Source organism: Heliconius melpomene, chromosome 7 (assembly GCF_056956725.1).
Source record: "Heliconius melpomene rosina isolate 202511_hmr_F chromosome 7, ASM5695672v1, whole genome shotgun sequence".
In the NCBI taxonomy this organism is placed as follows: domain Eukaryota; kingdom Metazoa; phylum Arthropoda; class Insecta; order Lepidoptera; family Nymphalidae; genus Heliconius; species Heliconius melpomene.
In genome coordinates this window covers 5,812,987-5,831,447 of record NC_140395.1, presented here as the reverse complement: position 1 = coordinate 5,831,447, position 18,461 = coordinate 5,812,987, and the positions used below count along the sequence as shown (strand labels likewise).

Below are 18,461 nucleotides of genomic sequence, written 5' to 3'. Positions count from 1 at the left end.
ATTACTGTATGCGCGTATTCCATGAATATTGCTCAAGTATTTACAAAGCTCGAGGCTGAAGTTAAATCTACAATCAGAAAAATTCTAAATAAACTTAATCATTAGAGATCAATAAAAAATTCAAACAAAACAAGTTGTGCGTGTGTGTTACCAATGATGCCGAGCACGAGCAGTCCGTCGTGCACGCCGAGCAGCAGCGAGTAGTCCATGACGGCGTTGTCGGCCAGGAAGCGTGTGTCGCGCTCCACGCCGCCACACAGAGCGCGCGCGCCCGCGCCACGCACCGCCAGCTGGTGCTCCCAGCGGGCTGCGTTATGAAGAGAGAAACATTTGTAAACTAATTTCTTCCTTTTTTTCAATTTCACGGTGTATCCTGCATATACAGGGTAGGCAAGGTAAAACTAGTGTTACGACAATCGGTTCCCTACACACCGTTAAATTTTCGTGAATTGTGTGCTCCACGCTACGTTTTGTCTATTTACCAGAGCGAAGAAATTATATAAATCATTTACGAATGAGAATCGAACAATCAACCGTCGCGTTTACAGTCACACGCTTGTGCCACTGCGCCACGATAGCTTCTATTATATAAAATTATACATACAAAAAAAATATTTAAAAAACAACTCACATTTCAGCAAGTGATCGTCAAGCAACACCGCATCAGGCGAATGCACCGGTGCGTTATTCAATGGCCGCGGTTTACTAATCCCTTTTAAATCGTATCTGGTGCCGTCAGCATTGGTGCCATACCACACGTGCTCGGTCACTAGCACTCCGCTACCGGCGCCTCCTACGCTGAACACTCCCAATATACGAGCTGAAAGCCGAAAATATTTTAATATACATACACATGTATACCAAACCCTCTAAATACAAATGTGAAAATATTAGCCAACTTTAATATTAAGTATTAAATCGGTGCCAAGTTCTGTAAACAATCCTGAATTTACGCCGGTAAAGTGACGCCGAAAATTAACAGTTAACACCGCGCTTTGAATAATCAAACTAAAATAAATAAATAATGTATAATTCATAATTAATCATTTATCAATTATCATTAATCATTCAGACTCGAGTAAATTCAAAATATCATATAAGATAGAAAACTTTTTAAAATGAGTACTTTATAGAACTTACCAAGCAAGCTAGGCAGTTTCTTCTGTCGACAATTAGTGACATAGTTGAAGTAGTGCGGTGCGAACTCTAAGAACTGTTGCCACTCGGGCTTCGTCATCTCCTTTAGAACATATCTGTCATCTGCGATAGAATATTTAGTTTTACTATCACGCTGTAACTCACAAATAACTAAGTAGGCAAAGGAAACCGTAGTGTTAACATATTCCGCTCATCACGCATCACCCAATTTTCTAGACATAGCGTGTATAAACATAGCGTTTTAACCAGAGTGAGAAAAGAGAGAGAGTGGTTCGCGGTTAGCAGATTATTATTTCTCGAAGTTTACAATCAGGGATCGTGCAGCGGCGCCACAACGATATTCAATTAATTTATAAACATATATTCTATTCAACCAAAAAATAAATAGAAGTTGCCGAATATCAGTACACACTTTAGAACACACTGGACAAATAATATAATGCTAAAAATGCTTTTCTTTAACTTTTACTTAAAAAATAATTAACAATTTGTATAGAAAACTAACCTTTAGTTTTACAGAATGTAGAGCCCGACTTCCCTCCTCTGGCCGCCCACGGCACGCAGTGGGCTAGCGAGCGTATAAAACCTTCTTCTATTTCACACAAGCCCTTATCTAAAACATATTTAAAATTTATTATTAAAACGAAGACAACAATTAAAATTTTGAAATTCAAATTCAAAATTTTCAAATTCATGTTATTATTATTATAAAAACAGTATAACTTATAAGTCCAATATTCGAGGCCATCGTGGCGCACAAAAATTTCATTTCAAACTTAGTTACATGTAATAAAAACTCCTTGAAACTGACATTTACAACATAATCATATAGATTTGAAGCACGCAGTATATATGGGTAGTTGGTACTCACTATCCTTCTCCCGGGCGGTGACGTCATCACAACACTTGGCCTCCTCCCAGTGCGCGCGCGCATCCTCGCTGTACTCGAGCGGGGACAGCAGCATGTGACGCAGCTTGTGGAACTGGGACGCGTAGTACACGCGGCACAGCAGACCGTCCTGGGGTAACGGGTTCAATTTCAAATGAGCAATAATCATATTTTTATCACACATTTTGCCGCATTTAGTATACAAACAGAAACAAATATTTGAGAATCATAAATGTTATATTTTAAATTAATATTTGAAACATATTATTCTGATAATGATAAAACTCCTTATACAACTCTCTGTTTGTAACAAGCAAACTAAAAACCAAATACTTTTCTACCTTTAGCAATACTTCAATATGATCATTGCTTTTTGCTTTCGCCTTGTCACCATCAGCTTTCTCTTTCACTGAACTGGTGTTCTCGCCATCTTCGAAATCGTTTTGACTTCTGAAAAGATGTAAAAAGCATCAATAAATCCACTGTCTTGACTGGAAGAGATCTCTTATAAGTTCAATTTTGGACAGGAATTATATTTTTGTTTTTATGTGTTACAGCATATTAGCATTTAACTTCCGATTAACTAAAATGCAATCCAAATCTACTCTCTTAAGAATTTAGGACCTAGAGATAAATATATCTAGTATAACCCAAGATTAAGTAACAGATAAAACAAAACAAAATTAAAAGTCATAATTTTGAATCACGCGTCCCTAGTGTTTAGTTAAAATATAAAAAAACATAAACTCACGCGATACGCTGGCTCTGCAGCGTCTTCGTGTAGGTGACGGAAGCGAGCGCGGCCGCTATCACCGACCCTATCTCACCCGCCTTCACCACCACCGGGATCACGCCGCTCGTTATTATCATACCCTCCTAAAAGGAAATAAGTATGAATATTTAAATTTAAAATATTATAAAATTTCTGGGGCCAGTCCCAGTGCCACCACTGGGGCCCTATAAACGTCGATTGTGGGTCCGAATCAAACTTGGAAAAGTGCAATATTTAATATTTCAATTTTCTCCGCTGTGGTGTCGAGGAAAAGCGCGGCGTTGAGTCGCACCAGTCAACACGCAATGCCTCCAGAATTCGGTGGTAAATGGGAAGCGGAAATGGGAAATGGGAAGCGGAATTTAAAATATAATTATTTTTTAATTGCAACAAAGCTAATTCTACAAAACTTAACTTTATAAATAAATATTTCATATGTTTTCTGAAATTCACCTGGTTAGAAGGCTGGTTGTTAGAGAGTAGCTGTGATAAGATCTGTTTGACGGTCTTCTTATCACCCTTCTCTTCATCCTCTTCTGTTCCTTCATAATAGATAAATGATAAGAGAAATATTATATCAAAGTAAGTATAAGTCATATTTTTTCAATTTCTTTTAGTACTTACGTACTAACCAAATACAAAGGAAAAAAAACTAAGATTTCCTTTCCCACAACTAACAAAGAAAAATGTTTGCGCAATTCTCTTTGAGGGTTGACTCAAAATGTAAAGCTTTTATTTCAGTTATGACATTATAAAATCTGCAGTTTGATAAAACTTTTTCTTACTTGAATTATTTGTTAATTTTTTTTACTAACCTGTATGTTCTTTTTCAGAGTCTTTTATTAAAGTTTCTGTCGAGAAAGAAAAAAAATTATAATAATTATTATATAAATATAGTCAATTGTAGCAATAAAAAATAATTTATATTTAAATACTTATTTATATTTACCAGCAGCATCAATACTAGTTATGTCTGGCACTTCATCTGGATCTGATTTATCGTCAGCTGAAAAAAATTAAATTAAAATTAAAATAAATTTTTAAATGATATAATTAAGTATAATTTGTGACTGTACATACATATTATATTAATAAGTAATGATGTTGTATATAATTTACATCACTATCACAAGATCTAAAACATCACTCATTATCACACTTCAAGCACAATTGGGTTATTATTTTAATATTTTAGATAAGGTTACTTTACCCATATCTAATTTTACTACGGTAGCGTACGGCTTAAAACATATAATACCAATTAATAATTCACCAAATGTTAGTCGTAACATTTTAAGATTAATTTAAAAATACAATTAAAAAATTGTATTTTTATTTAGAAATTTTAAAATGTACAATACAGTTTTTTTAACTTCACGCTGTATCACACCTGTATGTATGAAGGAACCTAGGAAGCAGGCACTCTGCTGGCACAATATTGGAAATATCACCAATTTAGTGGCCGTAAACGCCGCGCTTTATCTTCTTACGAAAATAAGCAAAAGCAAATAGTTTAAGGGAATTTTAGTAGGAATCGTACCTACGATCGTCGCGTTTACAGATATACATACATACAACGCTGTGCCATATACGACGCATTGCACACCTAAAAATAATCAAAAGAGTACCAGGGCAGCATATACTCACAAGTGGTTTCGGGAGGGGGCCGATGTCGATGCGCGTCAGAACTGTCACGTAACATCTTTTCCCCATTGATAATGGCGTCATGGACATTCCACAGTTTTCTTACACGCTCTAAAAACAATGAAAACAAAATATTTATATTATTTCACACTGCAGTTGTAGAAATCGCTAAATATAAAGATTGAATAAAAAATCTAAATGAGCTTCACGCTGTATATTTATATATACAGCGTGAAGTGAGTGAATATCATTAATACAATCTTTATAGATTGCAGATTTTTTTTTGCCTTTGCTCTATATCCAGCACGTAGCAGGGTATGCAGGGAGAACCTGGGAACCTAGTTTTAAGACGCTCTGTTCCCAATAAGCCGCTCCGTTTGCTGTCGCATTCTCATTACGTGTCTGGTGACGAATGCCTGTAGAATTGGGCAAAAAGTGGAGAACGGAGTGACTTAACACTAGGTTTACTCTGCCTATTCTGCTATGTTCAGGATACAGCGTGGAGCTGAAAAAAAGAGAGATTACTAACCAGCAAGTGAATTATTATCGTCTGTGGTCAACGCCAGATGTATTTGCTCCATATGTTGCTTGAAAGCCGCATAGGCTTTTTCACCGTCGGGCTCCGTTGCATTGCTGAATGCTTCGTGTCCTATACAAGTTTAATATTTTATTTAGAGTAGAAACTTGATTAAACGGCGATTATCCCTCAGCGACCATTCAAATTCGACGATGTTATGTTGGGAAATGTCTCTCTTAATAAAAATTGATTTTCAACATTATGTACTACATATGCAAAAAATCCACTTTTCTTCAAACGTTCGATTATCAGAATTTTCTATTATCGGAATGCATAACGACAACAATTAGTACGATTCATTGAAATGAAATTCCACTGTATGTATGAATGATAATACTGTGTTATTATTGTAATTTTTATATATTTCGATTAGAACATTTAGATAAAGTGTTATACCACATTTGTGAAAGAAAAATATTCTTTTAAAAACGTATCAAGTAGTCCCGCTTCAAAGTTTATACATCTTTTAAAAATATATATTTTATCAGTATGTGAGTTGTGATTATTATTATATATATTTGTGTGTACATGTATTTGTTTGTGTTGTTTTATAATATGAAAACCACACCTCTAAGCATGAGATCGTTGAGGTGCGCTATGAGCGCGTCACGCATGAGGCGCGTGTCGTAGTTGATGGAGATGACGTCGGGCGGCAGCTGCACTGAGTACGTGGCTATCTTGTTGTATCTGTAATGTTAAACATTCATCTATTTATTAACTTTAAAATAAATATCAATTTCAATAATAAGTGTATCGTGTTCAAGTCGTGTATTCAAAACTAAAATTTGACTGTTTTAATTACTTTTTTGTTGAATTTGATTTTAAGACGCAACTATATTCTATTATGTATCTGTTTCACTTTATTCTTACTATTTTATAAGTTTGTACAATTATTTTATGTGATTAAAAAAATTAACGACGGACTACAGCCAAGTGTTCAAAACACCACCAATACACATACAGTATATAAATCTAAATGCAGGCTATTAATCGAATTAAAGAATTTAATTTAGGATGTTTATTTTAAAAAAAACCTAAACAATTAAAAATGTCTACACGATATACTTTTTAAACTTTTTGTAACTTTTTCTTAAAAAAATGCACATCTACCTCTATCACTTTCACTCCTTATAGGCCTTCAACAGACCTCCACTGGTATTTCATATCGCTCATAAGCCACGTCTTTTCCGGAGAAAAAAAAACAAAATCCCACTCACTTAAAACATGCAGTGGTCAGTCGGCTAACAAACGCGTGCGAGTGGGCGTGGCACGCATGCGCGCACTGCGGGCGCCGGTAGCGTGGGGCGGACACGCGTGCGCGCACGTACTGCGCCAGCGAGAGGGAAAGGGCCGCGCGGGAGAGGCGGGCACCCCGCGACACCGCGCCGCACCGCTCGCAGCGCGACCAGAACATCACCTTCAAGTGCACAGATTTGGACTTAATCATTCATTTTGTACTAGTTTTAAGTAGTCCGCATAAATTGAGTGTGAACCGTTGCTTAATTTTTCTTAGCACAATGTATCCCACACAAATCACGGTAGACAGAGGAAACCTGGGAACCTAGTGTAAAGTTAAATTCCGTTCCCATTAAAACACATTTTTCATTACGCTAATTTTTTTAAGAAAGCGTTACACGGGCAGCTGAGTGTCTTAACACTGCTTATCCTAGTATATAATATAACGTGAAGCTAATATTTTTTTATGATATTAATATTTTTGAGCAATCTTTAATTATTACCTGTTTGCTCTGTTCTTCCTTAACTTTATCCACGTTGCTGTGACCGATAGTGTTGCATGTTATAGTTATACAAACATCCTCGTGAACGAATCTATAAAATTATTTAAGAAATTAAGCATAACATAATTTTTGTATCAACATATTTTTTGTGTAAGCATTGCTCTATAGTGGTGCAGTATGGATGACTGATTAAGCGTGATCGCTCTGGATTCGAATATGGATTCGAAATATTTTGCCTGTCCCTATTGACAACGCCGAATGTTAAAATGGCCAATTTAAATTCAAATATTAATAACATAAAATTTTAAAATTATCTTCTGTAAAATGGCCTACCACATATATCTTACAATGTTATTTATTTTCGCTAGTCTGTTCTGTTCAAATAATATATGGTGGCAGGTTCTCTTTGAAAGGAAGAAAAGTAACCTGTCACTATCATTTCTTACGCCCGATGTTAATAATCAATCCTAATCCATAAATTGCAACCATAGATTGAAATAGACAGAGATGGAGGATGGCATGCAGGTTTATGATTGGATAGACATGTCAAAAAATCAAAGATTGACGTTAACTGGAGATCGGAGATACATTATTAACATTGGGCGTTAGTATTTAAGAAATAACATTAGATTATATATATTTATTTACTCACTTTCTTTCATGTTGGTTCATAGGTATATGACAATTAGTGGAGGGGCATTTGTTGTCTCCATTAAAGCAATACTTCTCGAGGAAGGCTCCTAGAGAAATATCATTGCGACCGTACATCTCCATTGTTACCACCCTGGAAAGTATTATTTATATAGAAATAATAAATATTAAGATTTTCAATTACAGGAAGAATTGCATCACATAATTCAGAAAAGGTATATTAATTTATTATATGTACATATATTTCAATTCATACACGTTCAACCATATTTTAGGCCAATAACAAGATTTTCTTATATAAAAAAATAAAACTAATAAAAAAGTCAACAATACTTACCAAGGATTCATACAGAAATCAGGCACATTAGGCGACTTGCTACTATAGCTATATAACAGCACACTTAATCTTTGATGATTTTCCGGTGACAAAGGGTCTAATGGCTCCGGATCTGACGACTTTGTTTCTTCAGCTTCTACTTTCTTTACTATTGATGTATTGTATTTGGTACATTGGGCTAAATGTTAAAAAAAATGATATATTTATAATCTGTGGTATAATAACTTATTTATTTTACGCACAATTTAAATGGAAATAAGTCTGAAATAAATTATTATTATAATTAAATAGATGTCTCATTGTTGGACTAAGGTTGGACTATTTTAATATTATTAATATTTTATTCGCGTGATACTTTAATATGTTTTAAAATTATTTTGGAAAGATATTGAAAAATAAAAAATAAGTATACCACTGTATTTTTAAACATTTATGATTCTCACGTTTATGATTCCCGACAATAGAACATCCGGTTGCACGGAAGTGTGCAAGAGAAGCTCTCAAAGCGGGGTCATCTGCGGGCGCGGTTATTGGACGCTCTACGAACGGATGAAGTGTCTGCGTGGAATGCATTTAATTATAAAATGTATTAAAAAGTAAAGTAAATCAGTTTCACGCTGTATCCCGCATGGCATGCAGAAGTATGGCACTAGTTTCCCTCTGCCTACCCTGCTGTGTGCGGGAAACAGCGTGGCGCTCTAAATAGGTAATAAAAATAAAATCACTAACCGGTCTCGGGCTCTCGGGTCTCGACGACGTAACCGGCCGGGAATCCCCTTTTCTAGAAGCCCGCGGGGTGTGCGGGGGGTGGGAGGGAGCGGGCGCAGCGGGGGCGGGACGCGCGAGTGGTAATGTAGGCGCCGGTATCACTATGTTGGGGGACATCGATAGCACTATGTCGTCTGTACACCATCTAGGGGGTTAGAGTTAGTTACTGTTATTTTTTTAAAAAATCTTAATTCCCGGGAATTTCTCTTTCTCGAGACAAGATATGAAAGGAGCGAGGACGCAACGGGAGTGAAACGGGTGGTTAAGTGGGCACCAGGATAAACATAGTTAATGTTTGGGTATTTAGGCACCAATTTTAAGGCTTTTTAGATATGGAAGAACAAATCTCCCTTTCTATATGATGCAGGGTGTGCAGGGGACGAGAGAACGGGCGCGACGGGTTAGGGATCGGTACACCAAAACCAAAATTTATTAGGGTTTATGGTTGTCTGGCAGGGACCATGCTAAGTTTCTAACAATGGATAACTTCTTTTCTAATACTATTCCGAAGAAATAGTAAGTAATAATTTTTAAAATATCCATTTACTTATTTGAAATATTGAAAAGAAGAACATTTATTCTATGTAATAATTAGGCTTACCTTTCGTTTTGACTATCAGCTTTTAATTTAGCTTCTTCTTTGGGCAAAAAGACATCATCTTCAATAGACAGTCTCGATTGTAAAGGGTCACTAAAATCTTTGATCGGCACTCCACAACTCAAATTTTTATCGCTATCAGTTTTACGAGAGAATTGCTTAGATTTTTGAAGAGGATCATCTATTTCAATATCTTTTTCTTTCAATTGTTCTTCTGTTTCTTGAATATCTTTTTTATCGCCAGTTTTATCCGATTCTTGTTTATCATTACCATTACGAGATTCAATTTTATCACTATTTAATGGTTTTGTGTCTTTAGAAAGATTTGGGTTATTACCAAAAATAACATCATCAGCCTCAGACGTATCATTACTAGAGTTACCATCATCATTATTTTGAGAATTTATACGAGTGTTTTTTGTAATATCTTTGACTTCTGATTCATTTTCAATATCGTCATCTACAAAAGTCCCAGGTTCAGGTAAAATAGCTTCTATGTCAGCGAGAAATGCTTTTTCTAATTTCCAATTATAACAGGCCAATAACATGAATTTAACCAATCTCTTTACTCGAATTAGTTCTTGTAGGGAACCTCCGCGGAGTAATATACAACAACCGAGTTGAGGTTCCGCGCAACCTTCGAGAACCATGAGAGTTTTGCTGGAATCTGACAAGAAAAGAATATAAGGTTTATATGTCAATTGTTAATTTTACGTTTATGTTACCTGTGTGAATTAATACACATTTTAAAAAAAATTTTACTTGACTTAATTTAAATGTGTGACTAGTAAGACAACGAGAGGTCCCTCTATAGAATTGTAGACATACGTTTTTTTACCTTATAAATAGCAATCGAGAAGTTCCAATAGAACTACTTTTATTAAGTCCTCATGGTCATAAGATCCATATATCACACTCTCAAATACTAACATCTATTAACTAAGAATTGTTTACAAGTCTCCAATCCTTGATTTACAATGTTTAAGACAATGAAATCCGCTTTAGTTACCAGTTGCCCATTTTAACACTCGATCTTGTACTGCTAAAGCTAGCTCCAAAAACAACAAAAACACAGCTATTACCATGAAATTGTTCAAGTATTTAGGCAACTAAATCCCCTATAGTTGCTCACACTACTCGGTTTAACACATAATCTCGTACTCCTAAAAGTAGCCCTCAAAACCCAAAAATCTCCAAATATGTACTTACAACTGTTGACATAAAATTGTTCACAAGTCCCCAATCTCGGTGTACCAATTCTTGCATCAATTGAGGCTACTAAATCCGCTTTGGTGGCTCTAGCTGCCCGTTTCAGGGCTCTATCTCGTACTCCCAGAGCTAAGGCCACTCCACGAGCCCGTAATGAGTCTTGCACTGCGCGGGCAGTCGATCCCCGTACTAGTACTACACTCGGTTGTAACGCGGCGATACGAGCTGCGCATCGTACTAGATATTCTTGTTCCTAATGATAAAAAAATTAAAGTTTTATTCAAAATAATACTTTTTCCCTATTATTTTTATTTTTTACCCAAGATTTTTCATTTTTTGGATGTTATATGTGCAACTGGTTTAAAACTGGTGCTAGAATTTTTTTGTACTATTTACAATAGATACTGTTTGTGTGTGTATAATTTAACACAATTTAACTGAATAAATATATAACTTTTATTTTTCAATGTAAAGATAAAAATATCTTTACATTGAAAAATTAAAACTTATTTTACTAAAAATTATTTTAGATTGGTAATTTTTAATGACTTTTAATGACTCAACCCACACACAACTTTTACTATAAAATATAAAACGAAAATCACACCTGCATTAAAAGTGGTTCCAGAGACGTCAACTTTCCTTCCACCCTCTGATAAGTTATAGAACAGTCGAGAAGTAACACCGAGGGATTCTTTATCTTTTTTGGCATTCCCCTAAAAAATATTAGTTTTTATTTACACGATTTAAAAATTGAAATCAATGTTTAACTCGATACAGATAACACTATAAAATATTTTAGCATCTAATATATATAAAAATACTATAATCAAAATTATCTTTACTTGTTTGTAATTATTTTTATTTCATCAATAAACATATCTTAATTGGTCTTTAAAAACATAAGACGTTAGAATATCATTAACACTTAAGTTTTAAGCATCTCTATATGGAAATAAATAAAGAACGGAGTGTCTGTAACAAAAAATCGACAAAATGTATGAAAATAAAAAAATATATAATTAACATACCTATGCGCCACATTCTTAGTAATAACAACGCCGTTCACAAGACAACTGTCGGACATGCTCCCGCCCGGCACTTTCTTCACTTGCACGTAGTTGCGTACGTCTATATCACTACTCATCATATCTGGAAAATTATGTTATTTTTTGAATTATGAAGCAAATGTATGAGAGGAGTGGTAAGAGAAGCAGGGTTGTCGACGTCATTGGAAGAAGGTCACGTAGAAAGCATGAGGACTCTCTAGAGGATATGTATGTACGTGTGGGTCGATGACAATCATCGAGGCGAGAAAAGTATGTAGAGACCGTAGCATTTGGCGCTATCCTGGCTATACCAGTAGGGTAAAATAACTAATGGTTGTTTCTCAAACTTACAAAATTATTCTATCCCCTTACACACTGGGTTTGTATCATTTTATATTTGCAAACACTCGTATATACTCACTAGCGAGCTGCTCGCGGCTTCGCTTTCTTAAATTGTTGAGTTTGTGTTTTTTGGAACATTTTTTATTAGTGCCTCCACTTCTACTTGCCCAAGTACTATATAGTACAACCTATAACCACTGCTCCCGAGGTTAGTTCGTTTAACCAAACAAGCAACACACCCAGCACGATGCACTCAGCAGCGCGCACGCACAGCGGGTAGAGCGCGTGCAGCCAGGCGGGAGCGAGCGCGGCGCGCGCCAGCCACTGCCGCACCAGCAGGCGCAGGTGCTCACCGCCCGACTGCTCTATCGCCTTGCACGCCGGCTTCGTACACTCTGGAAAGTGCGTGAGTGTTTGACCACCAAAGAGTTAGTCTTAACAACTTCAAAAGTAGTTTAGTCTTAACACTTATTATTTTATTGATAATTAAACAAAATTAAATATAGATTTCACATTTTAGAGAACAAATAAAAACACAAAAAATACTTACTTTCTTGGTGATCCAAAATGGGGTGATCCTCCTCACTAGATGGCGTTGACGGTGGCTCTGTAGAAAAGAAAAGACAAAAATCTATGAAAATTTCATCTACTTAATAAAATTTGAAGTTTATAAGTTTCTTAACTAACCTGTCTTTGTAGCTTTAATTAGTCTCGCTGAACTATTGCCCAGATTTAAATCGAGACAATATGAAGAGACGCTTTCCACCAGCCTGTTGTTACATTCTTCATCTACAAAATTAGGTAAAAAATATATTCAACTCTAGCTAGAAGTATAAGAATAACAATGTAGCTTCACGACAACATATGGTCAGAGCGCTTGGATGATGCCCAATAGACGCGAGTTCAAATACCGCTGCACATTCAAAAATTTTGTACGTTTTCTATAAAATATTTTTGGCTGGATGGAATGGATGGATATAACTACAGTATGTAGTTCGATTTAGTAATGTAAGTCAGTCACCCGGCGCAGTGTCAGTGCCGTCACCCCCCTGCACGTGCACGGGGCGGTAGAGCGCGTAGTCCGCGAACTGCGGCGGCTCTGTCACGCGCTCCATGCAGCCGGCGCTTAAGAGACTTTGGCAGAATAGTGTTGCTTGTGCCCTGGGGAAAAAAGACTTTAGATCAGCTACGCGTTATATCCCGCACACAGCAGGGCAGGCGGAGGGAAACTCATGTTAAGACACTCCGTTTCCCACTTTCTGCCGAATTCTGGAAGCATTGCTTGTTGAATGAAAGAACTCAACGTCGCTTTACCTCGACACCAGAGTGAAGAAATGAAAATATAAATTTAAATAAATATTTGCTTGCTTGCTTGCTCGAGAGTGGATCGAACCCAGAACCAGTCGATTTTGCAGCACACTTTGTACAACTTTAGATATGGACCGAAAATAACTTTATGGCTTTATTTACTAAAGTAAGGTCGTCGTGGCGCTGTGCCACATGCGTATAACTGTAAATTGAAATATCTGGATATACTTCTCCCTTATCAACAATTCGATCTACTGTAAAAATTACGGATATAACCCGATCGATAAAAACGTTACATTTTCAAGTAAAATATTTGCATTATCTGTGCTCTATAATTTATCCATATTAAAATTCGATTGAAGATTTTTGGGTCCTTTTCCCTCTGCCAACCAAGTATTATGATTTAACAATTACCTAGTTTTATGTGAAGTATTATCCATAAGCCACTGCATGATGTCGCATCCCCGCCACACGTTGTTATATCTCACAAGACGATATCTGCATATTAAAGTTATTTCGATTATGTAAACGTATAACAAACTAATATCTATCTCTTAGAGAATACACAGTGTCTTGTCACTAGCTTATTTATGTTTTACTCAAGTAAAGGTATAGAGAAGTCAGTAGTATAAGTGTAAATACATAATATACGTATATGATTATTTTCTAATAAAGCACATTACAAGTATTTGATTATTTAAAAAGTGGGAACGGAAGTGTCTTAATGTGAACGAAGTTTCTTAACACTAGGTTCCCAGGTTCCCACTGCCTACCATGATATGTGCAGGATACATCGTGACGCTAAAAATAAATATGTACCTATGTAGTTGCGTAGGCAATGCGAAATACAACATTCTGTATACGTCGTGTAACGCTTCTTTACTAGAACTGCGTACTTCACACGGCTCTTGTTCTCGTGCGAATATAAAATCCCTACTTTTGTGGGATTGCGATTTGTTTTCTGGAAACTTTACCTGTTTCGATGAAGAAAGTTATAAACATAGATAATTTAATAAGTTTTAAGTTAGTTTTGTTCTATAAGGCGGAGAATACAACGCCGCGCTTTGCCATGGCACCAAAGCGAAGAAAAGGATATGTTAATTTAAATAAATATTTCAATAAAAAAAATTATTAAACATAATTTTTTTTTAATTTTTTTAAAATTAATTAAATTTGGCGGAAAATCTGAAATGCATTGTTTTAACACTAGGTTCCCTCTGCCTAACCGGCTGAAGAATTGTGAAGGTGATTCTTCGTCTTCCTCCTGGCATTAATCCCGGCTATTGCCAGGGTCTGCCCTCCTACTCAACCTACTCCACTTTGCACGGTCTTTTGCGTCCTCGGTGGTTAGACCATTGGCTCTCATGTCCTGCATCACGACATCCAGCCAGCGCTTCCTTGGGCGTCCAGGAGGTCTCACTCCAGGAACTGATATAGCAAGGCACTTGCAACCGACATAGTTCTTAGGCCGGCGCGTAACGTGGCCAAACCATCTCAGACGACGCTCTTGGAGCTTATCCGCTACGTCACGGACCCCAAGACTACCTCGAATGAATGTGTTGCGTATGCGGTCAGACCGCGTTACGCCGCACATCCACCTCAGCATCTTCATTTCCGTGACGTGAAGCTCCTGAGTGTGCCGAGATAGTGCCGGCCAACATTCGCTGCCGTATAAAAGAACCGGTCGGATGATGCTCTTGTATATCAGCCCCTTGAGTTTGGGCGGTATTCTGCGGTCGCAGACCACACCAGAGACCTCCCGCCATTTGGCCCAGGCAGCGCTTATCCGCCCTTGGACATCGTGATCGATGCCTCCAGACTCGTGCATAACGGATCCAAGGTACCTGAACTTCTCCGACTTAACGGCTGGCTCAGGACCTATAAGGATCGTGCTCGAGTCCCGGCTCCCGCAGGCCATGTACTCTGTCTTCGACACATTTAGTTTAAGACCGCCGTTCTCAAGCGTACCCTTCCAGAGGTTCACTTTACGCTCCAGCGTCAGTCGGTTCTCGGCAATGAGTGCTATGTCATCGGCATACATCATCAGCCATGGAGGCTGGTCCTGGATGTGAGCCGAGACAATATCGAGCACTACATTGAATAAGAACGGACTAAGAGCCGAGCCCTGGTGAACCCCCACTGTAATCGGGAAGGGTCTAGTGTCGCCAACAGCAGTCCTAACCATAGAAGCGGAATCGTGGTACATGTCTCTGATAATCTCAATATAGGCCTCAGGGATCCCTTTGGATCGCAATGCCCACCAGATACACTGACGAGGCACACAGTCAAAGGCCTTCTGCAGATCTAAAAAGGCCACATGCAGAGCTCTCCTTTTTTCCCTGTATGCCTCCATCAAAGTTCTGAGGGCGAAAATGGCGTCCATGGTGCCCGATCCTGGCTGAAATCCATATTGAGACTCAGAGATAGTACACTCTCGGCGGAGCCTGAGGTCGATCATGCGCTCGAAGAGCTTCATGGTATGACTCATAAGCTTAATGCCCCTATAACTACCACAATCTTGAACACTGCCCCTTCCTTTGTAAATAGGGGTAATGAAGCTAAGCCTCCACTGATGCGGCATCTTACCAGTGTTCAAGATATGGTTAAAAAGGTCAGTAAGCATGAGCACACCAAGAGAGCCCAACGATTTCCACGCTTCGATCGGAATGTCGTCAGGTCCCACCGCTTTTCCGTTCTTCATGCGTCGAAGGCAATTACGTGTTTCGTCAAGGGTTATTGGGGCAATAAGTCTGAGGTTAGGCGGTGGGTCGTGATGAAGACTGCATGGGTGCTGAGTATTCAGCAACTCCTGGAAGTAGCTTCTCCACCTCTCCTTCACAGAGGCATGACTACAGAGCAGCGTGCCCTGGGAATCTTTGACGCAAAGACATTTTGCGATATCTTGCGTCACTTTATCCCGGGAACGTGCCAGTTTGTAAATGAGCTTCTGCCCCTCCACAGTTTCAAGTTTATCATACAATGGTGACAAACTTTCACTGCGGGCTCTGGCTACAGCTCTTTTACAGGCACGTTTAGCTACTGTGTACTCCAGTCTGTCTTCAGGAGAGTTGGATTCTTGCCACTTCTTGAAGGCAGCCTTCTTTTCACGAGTCACCACCTGCACCTCGTCATTCCACCACCATGTCTCCTTGTCGATGACACGTCCTCCCCTAGAAAGGCCAAGAACTCGCCTGCCCGCCGCAATGATTGCCGACTGAGCCCGATCCCAAGCATCCTGAGCAGTCTCGGTGTTAGTCGAAATATCGTGACTTTTCACCTCTGCCAGGAAGTCGGTCTGCATCGGTCCATTCAGCAACCACCACTTGATCCGAGGCCTACGTTTCTCGGCTACTTTCTTCTTCGGAGTGACGTTAAAGTCCATGACAAGAAGACGATGTTGGGCCGTTAGGCTTTCGCCTGGAATGTGAAGGTGATTAATTATTTAAATTAATAAAATGTTATATCTATCTCTGTGAGGGAAAATACAATTATATAAATTATACTTATAATAAAATCGTAAGAGGGTCTGTGTCTGTAATTGGAAGATATTTAAAAAAAATTTTGTTGGGAACCTTTATTAACTTAATAGAACCCAAAACAATGATTTTTAAAATATTTGTCTGTCTGTCTGTGCGTTTGTAATCGCTAAGATCAGAATCGGCTTAACCGATTTAGATGCGGTTTTCACTATTGGATTCTGGCAAGATTCGGAAAACATTAATATTTCTATTTCAAGTGGGCGTAGCCCACTCGGGCTCACTAATTATATATTTAAATATAAATATACATATTTTTTAATATTTTTAACACAAAAAAATATATAGTTTGTAGAATATGGGTTTTTGTAGCATAGTAAAATTAAAAATATCAACAGTTTTATATTTTTTTATAATTACAGTAAACAAAGTAAATAGGAGCTACAGGAATGAAATATTTTATATTTTTATTTCCTGCGGTGAATTCCGCAGGCCCAATACAATGTCTCGAAAATTATGAGGGAAATATCAGAATGTCATGTCATTAGTAGAATACATACTTGCAAGCTCTCCTGTAATGTTTTCAAATCAGGTGATATGTCACCAGTGAGATCATTTTCACGTAAATATGTAAGAACTACTTTACAGCAATAAGTGCAAACACGTAGCCCACCGGCGCAGCCGAAAATTTGACCTAGAAACAAAAAAAATTTTTAGTGTCAAAATAAAATTTTAAAAATTCATGAAATAATTAAAATGAAAAAGACATTCTGTACAAGGTTTATTAAAAATGAACTTATAATAAAATTTCGGAAATACCAAAAAATACTACTCAAATATGCTATTAATAATTACATACATAAAAATATACTCTATATAAATCAGCTGTATCAAAACTTTTAAGTTTATATATTATTTGTTTTGGGTTTGATTCTCACTCATAGAAATGGTAGAAGGGTTCCACAAAAACAGGAGAGGCATGAAGCTAAAAAACAAATATTAACAAAGCATACCAGGCACTCTTTGGCTACAACATCGGGAACAAAAAATCTGCCCACACACCCTGCAGTGGTGTCTCCTTCTCAATGTGCTAAAGCGTGCAGCACATTCATAACATTCTCTTGAAATATCATCTGGCATCCAATATCTGGCCAGATCTGTATCTGAATATTTCGTGCCACTCTGTAAAAGAAACATCAAAATAATAATAAAGATAAATAATAAGGATTTATATTTTAACACTTTGAAAAAAAATACATATTTTACATTATATTTCTAATAAGTGTACGTACCCCTGAACCCAAGGCAACAAGTCCACTTATTCGTTTTAATATATTAGGCAAACTCCTCCCCTCATATTCTTCGACATAACTTCCTGTCTCCATTTTATCTTCATATTCTTTCTCACCATCAACATTGGTTTGCTCGTTTGGATTAGCATCACTTGGTAATTTACTTTCTTGATTTTCAGCAGTTTCAGTTGGTGTAAATATTGGGAACTTCCATAATTTGGTAAGAAACGTACTTACACCACCCTGATTCGAATCAGATTCAAAACGAGGAAACTCTGTGAGTTGGGAAGTATCATACTTCTCCATATTAAACGTGAATTATAATTTTTCTTACAAAATTTGCAAGCACAATAAACAAAATATTATTGGGAAAATTGACATTTAAGATGTGACAGTGACATCTCGTAACACGATTAAGAGAATATCGTCTAAAAAAGGAGCTTAGTTCATTATTAAAAATAAAACAAATATTTTAAAATATAAATCAGATTTGAACTTTAATATTTAATTTATTAAAAACTTTAAAACCTACTGATTCATATATTACACACCACGCAAAGCGCCCTCTTTTTAACTTTTATTTAAAAATACCGTTCGTGAAATTACATGAATAAATTGTATTCGCTACTAATAACAAAAACAATAAAATAAT

At 37.1% G+C, this 18,461-nt stretch overlaps 1 protein-coding gene across 2 annotated transcripts in view; it reads right to left on the bottom strand.

Moving 5' to 3' along the window:
- fab1 (1-phosphatidylinositol 3-phosphate 5-kinase fab1) overlaps positions 1 to 18,461 on the bottom strand; it is a 20,520-nt gene extending 2,059 nt beyond the window's left edge. The window contains exons 1-32 of one of the 2 annotated variants that reach the window (XM_085187615.1): positions 17,810 to 18,461; positions 17,531 to 17,699; positions 17,078 to 17,211; positions 13,861 to 14,015; positions 13,456 to 13,539; positions 12,755 to 12,894; positions 12,421 to 12,522; positions 12,284 to 12,340; positions 11,973 to 12,128; positions 11,374 to 11,494; positions 10,950 to 11,058; positions 10,343 to 10,595; positions 9,137 to 9,800; positions 8,497 to 8,680; positions 8,211 to 8,325; positions 7,768 to 7,945; positions 7,432 to 7,563; positions 6,780 to 6,870; positions 6,258 to 6,457; positions 5,609 to 5,727; positions 4,993 to 5,112; positions 4,467 to 4,574; positions 3,769 to 3,825; positions 3,635 to 3,670; positions 3,273 to 3,361; positions 2,799 to 2,923; positions 2,389 to 2,497; positions 2,030 to 2,177; positions 1,664 to 1,771; positions 1,141 to 1,260; positions 632 to 820; positions 152 to 307 (exon numbers count right to left, since the gene is read on the bottom strand). In XM_085187615.1, the coding sequence (XP_085043741.1) occupies positions 152 to 307; positions 632 to 820; positions 1,141 to 1,260; positions 1,664 to 1,771; positions 2,030 to 2,177; positions 2,389 to 2,497; positions 2,799 to 2,923; positions 3,273 to 3,361; positions 3,635 to 3,670; positions 3,769 to 3,825; positions 4,467 to 4,574; positions 4,993 to 5,112; positions 5,609 to 5,727; positions 6,258 to 6,457; positions 6,780 to 6,870; positions 7,432 to 7,563; positions 7,768 to 7,945; positions 8,211 to 8,325; positions 8,497 to 8,680; positions 9,137 to 9,800; positions 10,343 to 10,595; positions 10,950 to 11,058; positions 11,374 to 11,494; positions 11,973 to 12,128; positions 12,284 to 12,340; positions 12,421 to 12,522; positions 12,755 to 12,894; positions 13,456 to 13,539; positions 13,861 to 14,015; positions 17,078 to 17,211; positions 17,531 to 17,699; positions 17,810 to 18,115 (4,834 nt within the window). In that variant the 5' untranslated portion in view covers positions 18,116 to 18,461. The remainder of the gene's footprint in view (positions 1 to 151; positions 308 to 631; positions 821 to 1,140; positions 1,261 to 1,663; positions 1,772 to 2,029; positions 2,178 to 2,388; positions 2,498 to 2,798; positions 2,924 to 3,272; positions 3,362 to 3,634; positions 3,671 to 3,768; positions 3,826 to 4,466; positions 4,575 to 4,992; positions 5,113 to 5,608; positions 5,728 to 6,257; positions 6,458 to 6,779; positions 6,871 to 7,431; positions 7,564 to 7,767; positions 7,946 to 8,210; positions 8,326 to 8,496; positions 8,681 to 9,136; positions 9,801 to 10,342; positions 10,596 to 10,949; positions 11,059 to 11,373; positions 11,495 to 11,972; positions 12,129 to 12,283; positions 12,341 to 12,420; positions 12,523 to 12,754; positions 12,895 to 13,455; positions 13,540 to 13,860; positions 14,016 to 17,077; positions 17,212 to 17,530; positions 17,700 to 17,809) is intronic. The other variant, XM_085187616.1, reaches the window with a different exon arrangement.